This window comes from Schistocerca gregaria, chromosome 5 (assembly GCF_023897955.1).
Source record: "Schistocerca gregaria isolate iqSchGreg1 chromosome 5, iqSchGreg1.2, whole genome shotgun sequence".
NCBI lineage: Eukaryota > Metazoa > Arthropoda > Insecta > Orthoptera > Acrididae > Schistocerca > Schistocerca gregaria.
In genome coordinates, this window is record NC_064924.1 from 330,793,727 (window position 1) to 330,807,901 (window position 14,175).

Here is a 14,175-nt window from a genome sequence, read left to right on the forward strand (position 1 = left end):
GTTATTGATTTTCCTACTCGGATAACAAAGAACAGAAGTACATTGATGGATAACTTTTTTATAGACCAAGATAAGTTTAAGGATATAAATGCTTATCCTGTTGAGAATGGTCTTTTAGATCATGGTGCACAGCTAGTTACAGTACATGACATAGCTCCATGCAGTATATCAAATCAGACTTTCAAAGCAGTGTGTTCAATTGACAATATAAATATTGCAAACTTTAGGGAAAGCCTACAGCAGCTAGACTGGGATGAAGTGTATAAGGAACCCGATGCAAACTTGAAATATAACTTATTTCACGATACATTTTTAAGGGTATTTGAAAATTGTTTTCCCAAGAAAATAGTTAAACATAATTCCAAGAAAACATATAAAAAAACCTTGGCTACCTAAAGGAATAAGAGTATCTTGCAACCGTAAAAAGATATCTGTATCTAACAGCAAGAGGGAGTACTGACCTCGAAATTGTTCAATATTATAAAAACTATTGTGCGGTGCTAAGAAAAGTTATTAAAAAGTCCAGAAGCATGTGTATCAAGTCTGAGATCAGTAACTCTGATAATAAACTTAAAGCAATTTGGAGTATTATTGAAAGGGAAACAAGGAAACCAAGAGCACAGGAAGACTTTAGTGCCATAAAACTGAATGACAAGTGTACTAACAAACAATAAGAAATTGAAAATATTATCAATAATCATTTTTTAAATGTTGTGGAGAAGATAGGCTCTAGATCTTCACTAGAAGAGGCAAGGCTACTAATAGAAGAGGCCATACCTGTGCAGTTTGAAACAACCTCTCCCTCTGAAATCAGTAAAATAATAAACTCACTGAAAAGTAAAAGCTCTTACGGAATTGATGGCATTTCCAGCAAAGTACTTAAAGCTTCTTCCCCACAGATAAGTAGGATTCTCTGCCACGTATGTAATAGCTCTTTGGAGCAGGGTGTTTTCCTTGATAGACTGAAATATGCCATTGTAAAACCATTGCATAAAAAGGGGGATACGTCGGATGTCAACAACTACCACCCAATCTCCTCTTCTCACAGCTCTATCAAAAATTTTTGAGAAAGTTATGTATTCAAGAGTAGCCTCCCATATTTGCAAAAATAAAGTACTAACAAAATGTCAGTTCAGTTTTCAGAAAGGCTTTTCAACAGAAAATGCTATATACGCTTTCACTGATCAAATATTAAATGCTCTGAATAACTGGACATCACCCATTGGTATTTTTTGTGTAAATCAGGGAATTCTTTTAGATAAGCTAAATCATTATGGCTTGAGGGGGGCAGTGCACAAATGGTTTAATTCATACTTAACTGGAAGAATGCAGAAAGTTGAAATAAGTGGTTCATGTAATGTTAAAACAACTGATTCCTCAAACTGGGGGGGGGGGGGGGGGGGGCGCTATCAAGTACGGTCCCACAAGGTTCGATCTTAGGTCCTTTACTATTCATGATATACATTAATGACTTACCATTCCATATTGATGAAGATGCAAAGTTAGTTCTTTTTGCTGATGATACAAGTATAGTAATAACATCCAAAAACCAAGAACTAAATGATGTCATTGTAAATGATGTTTTTCACAAAATTATTAAATGGTTCTCAGCAAACGTACGCTCCTTAAATTTTGATAAAACACAGTATATACAGTTCCGTACAGTAAATGGCACAACTCCAGTAATAAATATAGACTTTGAACATAAGTCTGTAGCTAAGGTAGAATTTTCAAAAATTTTAAGTGTGTCCATTGATAAGAGGTTAAACTGGAAACAACACATTGATGGTCTGCAGAAATGTCTGAGTTCAGCTATGTACGCTATTAGGGTTATTGTAAATTTTGGTGATAAGAATCTCAGTAAATTAGTTTACTACGACTACTTTCATTCACTGCTTTCGTATGGCATCATATTCTGGGGTAATTCATCATTGAGTAGAAAAGTATTCATTGCTCAAAACGTGTAATCAGAATAATTGCTGGAGCCCACCCACGGTCATACTGCAGACATCTATTTAAGGGTCTAGGGATCCTCACAGTAACCACACAGTATATATATATTCACTTATGAAATTTGTTGTTAATAATCCAATCCAGTTCAAAAGTAATAGCAGTGTGCATAGCTATAACAGCAGGAGAAAGGATGATCTACACTAGGGTTAAATCTGACTTTGCCACAGAAAGGGGTAAATTATGCTGCCACAAAAGTCTTTGGTCACCTACCAAACGGCATCAAAAGCCTGACAGATAGCCAACTAACATTTAAAAATAAATTAAAAGAATTTCTAGATGACAACTCCTACTCATTGGCTGAATTTTTAGATATCAGTTAAGGGAAAAAAACAACTTAATCATTAGTGTCATGCAGTATTTTGTGTAATGTAATATCTTGTACAGACATCTTTTATTAACCTGACACGTTCCACATCATTACGAAGTGTCGTTAATAATCTATGGAACAAGTATTAATCTAATCTTAAGGGTACAGCTAAAAGTTAATTAAGTTCCCATTACGACACGACTGTCACACAAGCTGGTACCAACACATACGGTGCATTACACCAAAAATTGGGAAACTTCCATGAATAAACACAAATTTACGCACTGCGTTGTAACATAACAATAAGTCTTGTTTCGAACATGAGTACGCAAACAAATCGAAATTTACAGATGAAAACTCAATTCATTTCACATGCCACGGTCTTCGATAAGTATTAAGCGTCATTATATTAGATTTCTCACAAAAAAAGGCATTATCTTACCAGTACTCGCCGCGGGAAGCGATAAGGTAAAACCTGTAGCAGGTTTGGAAACAGGAGTTCCGAATGTAAAATTCATCCTCACAGTGTTTCAACGTATCGTTTGCGACTAATACCGTCAATATACGTTATTATCAACGTGCAAGGTAAAGTTCACCACGTTCATTATAAACAACCAAATACAATGCACATCAATTTCAACTTCGCGCAAAGCCACAAATAAACACACCAAAGATTATTTCAATGTACGCATTATAGATCGATTTCAACATGTGTCTCACACTGGTGCAAATCTGACGAAGTGTCCTGCAGTACAGAAAAGTTTCCAAGTGGAAATATGCACAGTGCACCCACTTATTAATAAATACATTAATCTTTGTTCTAAAGATCATGAATGCGACATTTCGTAATGATGTGGAACGTGTCACTTCAAAATAAGTTTTCTTAACACAAAATAATAATTTTTTTACAGGTACTATTTTATGTCTAAGAATTCATCTATTGAGTAGGAGTTGTCGTTCAGAAATTCTTTTAATTTGCTTTTAAATATTGGTTGGCTATCAGTCAGACTTTTAACACTATTTGGCATATGATCAAAGATTTTTGTGGCAGCATAATTCACACCTTTCTGTACCAAAGTGAGGTGTAATCCAGAGTACTGAAAATCATCCTTTCTTCTAGTGTTGAAGCCATGCACTTCGCTGTTATTTTTGAATTGGGACGGGTTATTAAGGACAAATTACAGAAGTGAATATATGTATTGCGAAGGTACTGTGAATATCTCGAGTTCCTTAAATAAATACCTACAAGGTGATCTTGGGTGGGCTCTTGCTATTATTCTGATTACACGCTTTTGTGCAATGAATACTTGCTCTCCTAATGATGAATTGCCCCAAAATATGATGCCATATGAAAGCAGTGAACGAAAAAATGCATAGTAAGCAAATTTACTGATACGTTTATTACCAAAATATGCAATAACCCTAATCCCATAAGTAGCTGAGCATAATCGTTTCAGCAGATCATTGATGTGTTTCTTCCAATTCCATTTCTCGTCAATGCACAGAACCAGAAATTTTGAGTATTCAGCCTTAACATCAGACTTCTGTTCATAGACTATATTTATCAATGGTGTTATGCCATTTACTGTACAGAATTGTATAAACAGTGTTTTCTCAAAATATAATTGAGAGTCCATCTGCAGAAGACCACCTTTCTGAAAGACATTATTTGCAATTTCGACAGCTGATTCTTGCCTGTTAGGTGTGATTACCATAATTGTATCATCAGCAAAAAGAACTTTGCTTCTTCATGAATATAGAGTGGCAAGTCGTTAATATATATTAAGAACAATAAGTGGCTCAAGACTGAACCCTGTGGCATACAATTCTTGATACCTCCCCAGTTAGAGGACATTGCCAGTTTTTGCAGACTATCTATACCGTTAATTTCAACCTTCTGATTCTTCCATTTAAATATGAACTAAACAATTTGTGCACAATCCCACTCATATCACAATAATTAAGCTTGCCTAGAAGAATCTCATGATTCACAAAATCAAAAAGCCTTTGAGAGATCACAAAAAATCTCAATTGGTGATGTTCAGTTATTCAGTGTATTTAATATTTTATCAGTGAAATCATACATAGCATTTTCTGTTGAAAAGCCTTTCTGAAAACCGAAATGACATTTTGTTAATAATTCATTTTTACAAATATGCCATGCTAAACTTGAATAAATTACTTTTGTAAGAATTCTGGATAAAGCTGTTAGAAGTGAGATCAGGCGGTAGTTGTTAGTATCAGATCTATCCTCCTTTTTATGCAATGGTTTATCAATAGCGTATTTCAGTCTATCTGGAAAAATGCCCTGTTTCAGTGAGCTACTACATATGTGGCTGAGAGTCCTACTTATTTGTTGGGAACAAGCTTTTAGTACACTGTTGAAAATGCTGTCAATTTCATGTGAGCTTTTACTTTTGATTTAATTTATTATTTTCCTAATTTCAGTAGAAAAGATGGGTTGAAATTCAATTTTATCAAATTGTTGGTGGTATCATGCATCTGCAAATAAGTCATGTTTCCACAGGCAATAAAAACTTGCACATGTGTCCAACCCTTCTCCATCCCCCCACCCCCACCCCACTCAATCATCATCTGAAATGTGGACACCCAGAGCCCAGTAATTTTCGACAGTTAATCTTATTCTCTACTGGCACCATATTCAATATGGTGTCAACTAGAATATCGCTGGTGTAAATGTAATTATACAAATCTTAGGTCAAGAACTTACAGAACATTAACAAAAAGGACATGGTCCCACAAACACTGGGTACAAGAATGGATTTCTCATATAAATCATTTGGGTGTATCAACCAGCTATCAAAATTCTTGTCGCCAGATGTATTGTTGCAAATCCAAATCAATGAGCAAAACTTATTTTGAATCCCTTTTAATTTGTAACTTCTTGCTCAATACACAAGTGAATCATACATATGTGAGATGACATAGTAGCTTCCATTAAGTCCGGCTTCGACAACCATGAATTACTTACATGTACATGTCCCCACCACCTCTCGCATAACCTCACTTGTGGAAACACCTACTTGCATACTGTCAGGCCAAGTTATGTATTAGTTATGAAAGTTAAAAGGGGTTTAAAGACTTATGTTTTAGATCTCCCACAAAAGTGACATGTAATTTTTACTCATGTATCAACAATGTAGTAGTAAATGCTATGTGTGATAAAAATGCAAGAAAATACATATATTAAGAGGTATCATAGCTGCAAGAATATTTTTATTTATTCACAAGCATAACTTTCGCCTGCAGTCATAAGAAAAGGCATTAATGTCTTCTATTCTGCAAGAAATCTCAAAATATATATGAACTAATCATTGAGATTTAGTGGATGGACTTTATGATCGACAACCATAAAAAATTAGAGGTAAATTAATGATGTCAGGGTAATTTAATAGTGATTTCTATTAAATATACATATGTGTAATAATCGAACAACTGATTTTTTGTTAAGCACCATGTTTGCTGCAAAATACGGTTTCTATGACTTCAGCATTGGTATGTTGCATTGTATTTTTCTTATGCTGCGAGGAAGAATGTTCATAGCACCTAATTTAGTTTCAACAAGAATCCATACTTTAATTTCAGTACTGCACGTAGTCATTATCTCTCAATACGTAAATTTCATACCAATTCATACACTTCGTGTTAGCTGTTGGACTGCATTCGAGCATGGTTATTCCAATATCGACCAAGAGACCTTACACAATTGGCAACCGATTTTCCAGGACTAAGTAATAGCTAAATACGAAAAGATTTTTCTAGCGAATGTTAAATGAAGATACACAAAACTTTTGTCATTATTGTGTGAAAGAAAAACTAGTTTTTGTCTATTGTATTATTGTATGAGTATGAGTGCAACAAAAGCCATATTATATGAAAACGAGAAGCAGAGAATTAAAAAGACCAATTTATCCACTAATGGGAGACTTAAGTGAGCTGCTTGACTATGGAGAGAAGGTAGAAAATCTGAGCAATACCTTGCATGATTATGCTTACTAGCGCATCTCTTGTTGTATTAGTTTTCTTTCCTTTTAGCCTCTCCGTTTCCTTAGTAGGCAATTTATTAATCGAAAGGACACAAAAACCATACCAAACTTTGACTCATCAGTAACGTGTGAATCATTACGAAAATTTCAATTTTGTTTGCAATACTTTTCGCCAAAATTACAGGATTTTATCGAATCGCGGTTTCATAGGAAACTTCAAGTTTCAGATGAAAGATTTATTTGCATAAAAATTTCCTACTGGCTTTTATAAATATTTTGGTAGTTGATAGCACCATCAAAATGGCAGTCTAAATATTACCCATTGTTGATCGTAATATAGAAGCAGCAATCGGTCAAGATGACGGCGATTTGCAGGAACAGATGAATGAAAACGAAGCGCCAAACGCGCAGCTAGCAGAAAGCCGCCACAAATCAGAGATAAGTTCACAGATGTAACAAATGCCAGCACTGACACCATGGAGGTAAAAATAATTCTACCTCCATGACAGATAAACAGACAAAATATGACGATTCCATGATGACTACCGATGAGACTGTTTCACGCATCTCCCGAAGCGATATGCCGCTGCTGAACGAGAAAGAAGAACGTGAAACAGCGACAACATTGGATGGACACCGATTATCGGTAATCCGAATATTAACATGCAAAGTACAGCTGATAGCAACGATAATAGGACCACCAATTAACTGTTATAGCAATTACTGAAAACTGTGAATACGAAATTCCATGATATGAACACAAAATTCAATACAGTTACAAAACAGCTTAGTAACTTGAACACAAAATGTAATGACTTGTCACAACTTCTTCAAATTTCAAAATAGAACAAAAATGGGTGTTGGAAGATATCCAAAACTCTGTCAAACAAAACTTCAATTATCTGACAGAAAATGTGGACAGAGAGATATCTGTAAATTTAATAGAAACAACTGAAACAGGAGGTTATTCCTGACGTTAAAGAACGTATTGATGTTTTGAACGAAAAGATAGGTTCCGTTAGTGACAATCAAGAACACACATAGAGTGAATTAAAGAAAGTCACGGACATAAATAACAGTATAAGATCAAATCAAAACCAAGTGTGTAATGTTGTTGTTGTTGTTGTGGTCTTCAGTCCTGAGACTGGTTTGATGCAGCTCTCCATATTACCCTATCCTGTGCAAACTTATTCATCTCCCAGTACTTATTGCAACCCACATCCTTCTGAATCTGCTTAGTGTATTCATCTCTTGCTCTCCCTCTACTATTTTTACCCTCCACGCTGCCCTCCAATGCTAAATTTGTGATCCCTTGATGCCTCAGAACATGTCCTACTAACCAGTCCCTTCTTCTAGTCAAGTTGTGCCACAAACTTCTCTTCTCCCCAATCCTATTCAATACCTCCTCATTAGTTACGTGATCTACGCATCTAATCTTCAGCATTCTTCTGTAGCACCACATTTCGAAAGCTTCTATTCTCTTCTTGTCCAAACTAGTTATCGTCCATGTTTCACATCCATACATGGCTACACTCCACACAAATACTTTCAGAAACGACATCCTGACGCATAATTCCATACTCGATGTCAACAAATTCTTCAGAATCGATTTTCTTGCCACTGCGAGTTTACATTTTTTAGTCGGCCGTGGTAGTCTCGCGGTTCTAGGCGCTCAGTCCGGAACCGCGGGAGTGCTATGGTCGCAGGTTCGAATTCTACCTCGGGTATGGATGTGTGTGATGTCCTTAGGTTAGTTAGGCTTAAGTCAGTTCTAGGGGACTGATGACCACAGATGTTAAGTCCCACAGTGCTGAGAGCCATCTACATTTTATATCCTCTCTACTTCGACCATTATCAGTCATTTTGCTCCCCAAATAGCAAAACTCCTTTACCATTTTAAGTGTCTCATTTCTTAATCTAATCCCACAGCATCACCTGACTTAATTCGAACACATTCCAGTATCCTCGTTTTGCTTTTGTTGATGTACATCTTATATGCTCCTTTCAAGACACCCTCAAAGTTATTATTTCTTCTCCATGGACTTTAATACCTATTCCGAATTTTTCTTTTGTTTCCTTTACTGCTTGCTCAATATACAGATTGAATAACATCGGGGAGAGGCTACAAACCTGTCTCAGTCCCTTCCCAACCACTACCTCCCTTTCATGCCCCTCGACTATTATAACTGCCACCTGGTTTCTGTACAAATTGTAAATAGCCTTCCGCTCCTTGTATTTTACCCCTGCCACCTTTAGAATTTGAAAGAGTGTATTCCAGTCAACAGTGTCACAAGCTTTCTCTAAGTCTACAAATGCTAGAAACGTAGGTTTGCCTTACCTTAATCTTTCTTCTAAGATAAGTAGTAAGGTCAGTATTGCCTCACGTGTTCCAGTATTTCTACGGAATCCAAACTGATCTTCCCCGAGATCGGCTTCTACTAGTTTTTCCATTCGTCTGTAAAGAATTTGCGTTAGTATTTTGCAGCTGTGACTTATTAAACTGATAGTTCGTAATTTTCACATCTGTCAACACCTGATTTCTTTGGGATTGGAATTATTACATTCATCTTGAAGTCTGAGGGTATTTCGCCTGTCCATTACATCTTGCTCACCAGATGACTCAGGTCTTTCAGTACTCTGTCAAACTCTTCACCCAGTATCGTATCTCCTATTTCATCTTCATCTACATCCTCTTCCATTTCCATAATATTGTCCTCAAGTACATCAGCCTTGTATAGACCCTCTATATACTCCTTCCACCTTTCTGCTTTCCCTTCTTTGCTTAGAACTGGGTTTCCATGTGAGCTCTTGATATTCATACAAGTGGTTCTCTTTTCTCCAAAGGCCTCTTTAATTTTCATTTAGACAAACCAGTTACCATACCATAAAAATAAACATAATTTGTGATCCAAACTGATTGATTTTATGTTACATTATGATACAAGATAGCTAGTGAGATAAGCCTCTACATCCTTACATTTGTCCTCTAGCCACCCCTGCTTAACCATTTTGCACTTCTTGTCGATCTCATTTTTGAGACGTCTATATTCCTTTTTTGCCTGCTTTATTTACTGCATTTTTATATTTTCTCCTTTCAGCAATTAAGTTCAATATTTCTTCTGTTACCCAAGGAGTTCTACTAGCCCTCGTCTTTTTACCTTCTTAATCCTCTGCCACCTTCACTACTTCATCCCTCAGAGCTACCCATCCTTCTTCTACTGTACTTCTTTCCTCCATTTCTGTCAATTGTTCCCTTATGCTCTCCCTGAAACTCTGTACAACCTCTGGTTCTTTCAGTTTATCCAGATCTGCCCCTGGAAATGTCTTACAACTTAAAACCTGGTTCCTAAATCTCTGTCTTACCATTATATAATCTATCTGATACCTTATAGTATCTCCAGGATTCTTCCATGTATACTACCTTCTTTTATGATTCTTGAACCAAGTGTTAGCTATGATTAAGTTATGCTCTGTGAAAAACTCTACCATTTGGATTCCTCTTTCATTTATTAGTCCCAATCCATATTCACCTACTATGTTTCCTTCTCTCCCTTTTCCTACTCTCGAATTCCAGTCACCCATGACTATAAGCCGGCCGCGGTGGTCTAGCGGTTCTAGGCGGTCAGTCCAGAACCGTGCGACTGCTACCGTCGCAGATTCGAATCCTGCCTCGGGCATGGATGTGTGTGGTGTCCTTAGGTTAGTTAGGTTTAAGTATTTCTAAGTTCTAGGGGTCGTATGACCACAGCAGTTGAGTCCCATAGCGCTCAGAGCCATTTCTTTTAAATTTTCGTCTCCCTTCACTACCTGAATAATTTCTTTTATCTCATCATACAGTTCTTCAATTTCTTCATCATCTGCAGAGCTAGTTGGCATATAACCTTCTGCTACTGTAGTAGGCGTGGGCTTCCTGTCTATCTTGACCACCATAATGCGTTCACTATGCTGTTTGTAGTAGCAAACCTATTTTTTATTCATTATTAAACCTACTTCTGCATTACCCCTATATGATTTGGTGTTTATAACCCTGTATTCACCTGACCAAAAGTCTTGTTCCTCCTGCCACCGAACTTCTCTAATTCCCACTATATCTAACTTTAACCTATCAATTTCCCTTTTTAAATTTTCTAATCTACCTGCCCGGTTAAGGGATCTGACGTTGCACGCTCCGATCTAGAGAACGCCAGTTTTCTTTTTCCTGATAACGACGTCCTCTTGAGTAGTCCCTGCCCGGAGATCCGAATGGGGGACTATTTTACCTCCGGAACATTTTACCTAAGAGGACGCCATCATCACTTATCCATACAGTAAAGCTGTATGACCTCGGGAAAAATTATGGCCATAGTTTCCCTTTGTTATCAGCCGTTCGCGGTACCAGCACAGCAAGGCTGTTTTGGTTAGTGTTGCAAAGCCAGGTCAGTCAATCGTCCAGACTATTGCCCCTGCAACTACTGAAAAGGCTGCTGCCCCTCTTCAGGAACCACACGCTTGTCTGGCCTCTCAACAGATACCCCTCCATTGAGGTTGCACCTATGGTACGGCCATCTGTATCGCTGAGGCATGGAAGCCTCCCCACCAATGGCAAGGTTCATGGTTCATACTTAAAAATAAAAAAATTACCGCTACTGTCAAAAACTTACACAAGGGATATAAAGGTTTACCATTGGTGGTAGAGGACCTACCATTAAGAATAGAAAGATTGGAATTGTAATATGAATGTGCCAAAAAGGAAAGAATTCAGATAGGGAAAAATTTAGGCGATATAACCAAAAGAGCAGAAGCAGGTACCTTAGATCAAAGTAGTACATATGTGCAGAAGATATTATTTGAAAGAAAAGTATAATTTGTAGACGTGGTAGATGGGGTTGTGAAGAAAAGGGGAACCTAATCATCAAATGAAATAGGTCCGGTTACTAAAATTTAATTACCTGTGCAAAAGACGGCTAGCGATGGTTCATTGACTTCTACGCTCTCACTTGCCGACACGATAGTTAGCATAGCCTTCAGCTACGTTAGTTGCTACAACCTAGCAAGGCGCCATATTCAGTTACCATTGATATTGTGAATCATGTACTGTCGCGAGCGACGTTCATCTTTAATGGATTAAAGTTAAGTATTCCACCAGCTACGTCCGTTTTTCTCAATTCTAATTCCCTTGTCATGTTCCAGACCTCACGCCAGCCTGCGTGAACTAAAACGCATGCATTTCGGCCTCCTTTAATAACACGGTGTTGGCTCTCGTGCCAACCACAACATTGGCGACGAGAGTAAAACTGTTCTTATCTAAATTGCCCTGATTTACTTGTGTAATGGCTTCGCCACACTCTCCAGATGTACTGTCCGAATTTTATCGCTTACAGAATCAGCAGACGCAGGCCTTACTGGATGCCCTTGGACAGCTCGTCCAGGGTCAATGTGCGATGCAAAATGATGCGGCAGCAGCTGCTTCACTGCTAACACAGCCACAACACGCTGTTGCACCGACTTTTCGGCCTTTTGATGCTGCACTGGAAAGCTGGACGGAGTGGTCACGCCAATTTGGATTCCATCTCGCCGCCTGCAGAATTCAAGGTAACGAGCGGCAGCCTTTTCTCCTTTCGTCCGCCGGGGTGCAAACGTACCGTGTGATGTCAAATTATTTCCCCGACGCGACGCAGCAACTCTGTCCTACGAAGAAATTTTGTGTGCATTAGATGCATATTTCAAAGAATCAGGCAATGTAGTTGCCAAACGGTATACCTTCTTTCGTACAAAACGTATGGCAGGTCAGACTAATCGGGAGTGGGTTGCAACCTTGCAAGGCCTTACTAGGGATTGTGCTTTTGAGTGTCAATGTGGACTCCTTTATTCCGATACTATGGTACATGATGCAATTGCACAGAACGTTTCTGATGTTCGTATAAGGGAACAGATTTTGAAACTAGTAAATCCCTCCTTTCAGCAAGTGATGGACATATTCGATCGCCAGGACACGCTTGACTTTGCCCAGGAATCATTTGAAACTTCGCTAGCAGTGTGTCAGGTTAACCGGCCGGCCGGGCGAGCTGCACGGAGCAGTAAACAGCCCTCGCGCCCGGCCGCGCCGCTGCCGCCAGGCTCTCAGCCACGTGTGCCGCGCCGGCAAGCTAATGCAGTGATCAAATCATGCCCGCGATGTGCTACTAAACATTCGCATGAGAATTGCCCGTCACGCCAAGCTATTTGCTTTTATTGTAATAAAAAAAAGGACATGTTCAGAATGTTTGCCAGAAAAAGCTCAGATCGGCAGCTCGAAACCGTTCCAGGCCCTTTGCTTCGCGCCGGAATCGGAATCGAACCAAGGATACTCAGGCTCGCGAAACTTCGCCCATGGAAATTCATGTAGTTCATTCCACTCCGCGCAGTGCCACTCTCTTTAACAGTGACTGTGTTCGTCCCAAAAATAGTGTGCGTCGACATCGCCGGAACTCCCGTCAAGTCGCAAGTGATTATGTACCATTGTCAGTTCACGTTGCACGAGACAGTCGCTCTTGTCGTCAGCAGGACAATAAACTTTTTGTAGACCTGGACATTAACGGCAAAGTGATACCATTCCAGCTCGATACAGGAACTGCAGTTTCACTGATCAATCAAGACACTTACAAACTGCTGGGCACCCCTCCGTTGCGTGCCGCAAACGTTAACTAGCTATTCAGGACAAAAGATCCCTATGTTAGGACAGTGCAGCCTTCTTGCAACATACAAAGGACAAACAAAACTTGTGTCATTTTACGTCCTTCGTTCTTCTTCTGCAGTGAACTTGTTTGGTTTCAATTTATTTCAGTTGTTTAACTTGTCTATAGTAAATCAGGTCCTATCAATGAACCAGACTGTGTCTTCAGACAGTGTTTCTCGTCTATGTGAAGAATTTGCATACATTTTTGCATCGGGCCTCGGTTGCGCTAAGAACTATAAAGCACATTTGGAACTGAATGTAACCGCGCAACCGAAATTTTTCAGAGCGCGCAATGTTCCCCAAGCTTTGCGTGATGAGGTCGCAAAAACATTACAAGATTTGGAATCACAAGGTGTAATTGAACGTGTGCAGGCTTCTCTCTGGGCATCACCCTTAGTAATTTTGCCAAAACCTTCCGGAAAGTTGAGACTTTGCGTGGACTTCAAGGCAACAGTGAATCCACAACTAGTGATTGCAACTTTTCCTTTACCCCTCCCGGAAGATCTTTTGACAAACTGTGCCCGGGTAAATATTTTTCGAAGCTGGAACTCGCAGATGCGTACTTGCAAATACCGGTGGACAAAGAATCCCAGCGCGTTTTGGTGGTTAACACGCATCTTGGAACACAAACAACACAAACACAACAAAACGCATCTTGGGTTGTATCAGTTCAAACGACTGCCATTCGGGTGTGCATCCGCCCCTGCATTGTTTCAGCACTATCTACAAACTGTGTGTGCGTCGGTCCCTACTGCAGCAAATTATCTGGACGATGTTGTGATCTCTGAAAAGACGGAAGAAGAACATTTGGCCAATCTCAGAACGTTATTTCAGGTCTTGCGACAAAATGGTCTTCACTTGTGGAAGGACAAATATGTGTTTTTTGCTCATGATTTGCCATACCTGGGACATGTAATCAATGCCCAAGGCATACATCCCAGTCCCACGCACCTTCGTGCCATACAAGACTTGAATTCGCCGCAGAATTTGAAGCAGCTTCAGAATGTGCTGGGAAAAATTAATTATTATCGCCGTTATGTACCACACGAATCTTACATTTCAGCTCCGCGCCTTTCGCCAGTAGAAATCGGCGTTGCTTTCCAATACTTGCCTTACGCCATTCGATACCCAGAAGCCCCTCTTATTGATGGTGG

General features: G+C 39.0%; 1 protein-coding gene across 6 annotated transcripts in view; it reads right to left on the minus strand.

Annotated features, from left to right (window-relative positions):
• LOC126272797 (nuclear pore glycoprotein p62) overlaps positions 1-3,149 on the minus strand; it is a 37,355-nt gene extending 34,206 nt beyond the window's left edge. For 3 of the 6 annotated variants that reach the window (XM_049975951.1, XM_049975950.1, XM_049975948.1), the window contains exon 1: positions 2,763-3,001. In XM_049975951.1, the coding sequence (XP_049831908.1) occupies positions 2,763-2,838 (76 nt within the window). In that variant the 5' untranslated portion in view covers positions 2,839-3,001. Of the gene's footprint in view, positions 1-2,762 lie in introns of all 6 variants that reach the window. The other 3 variants (XM_049975953.1, XM_049975949.1, XM_049975952.1) reach the window with 2 other exon arrangements.
• Between the last annotated feature and the right edge of the window lie 11,026 nt (positions 3,150-14,175).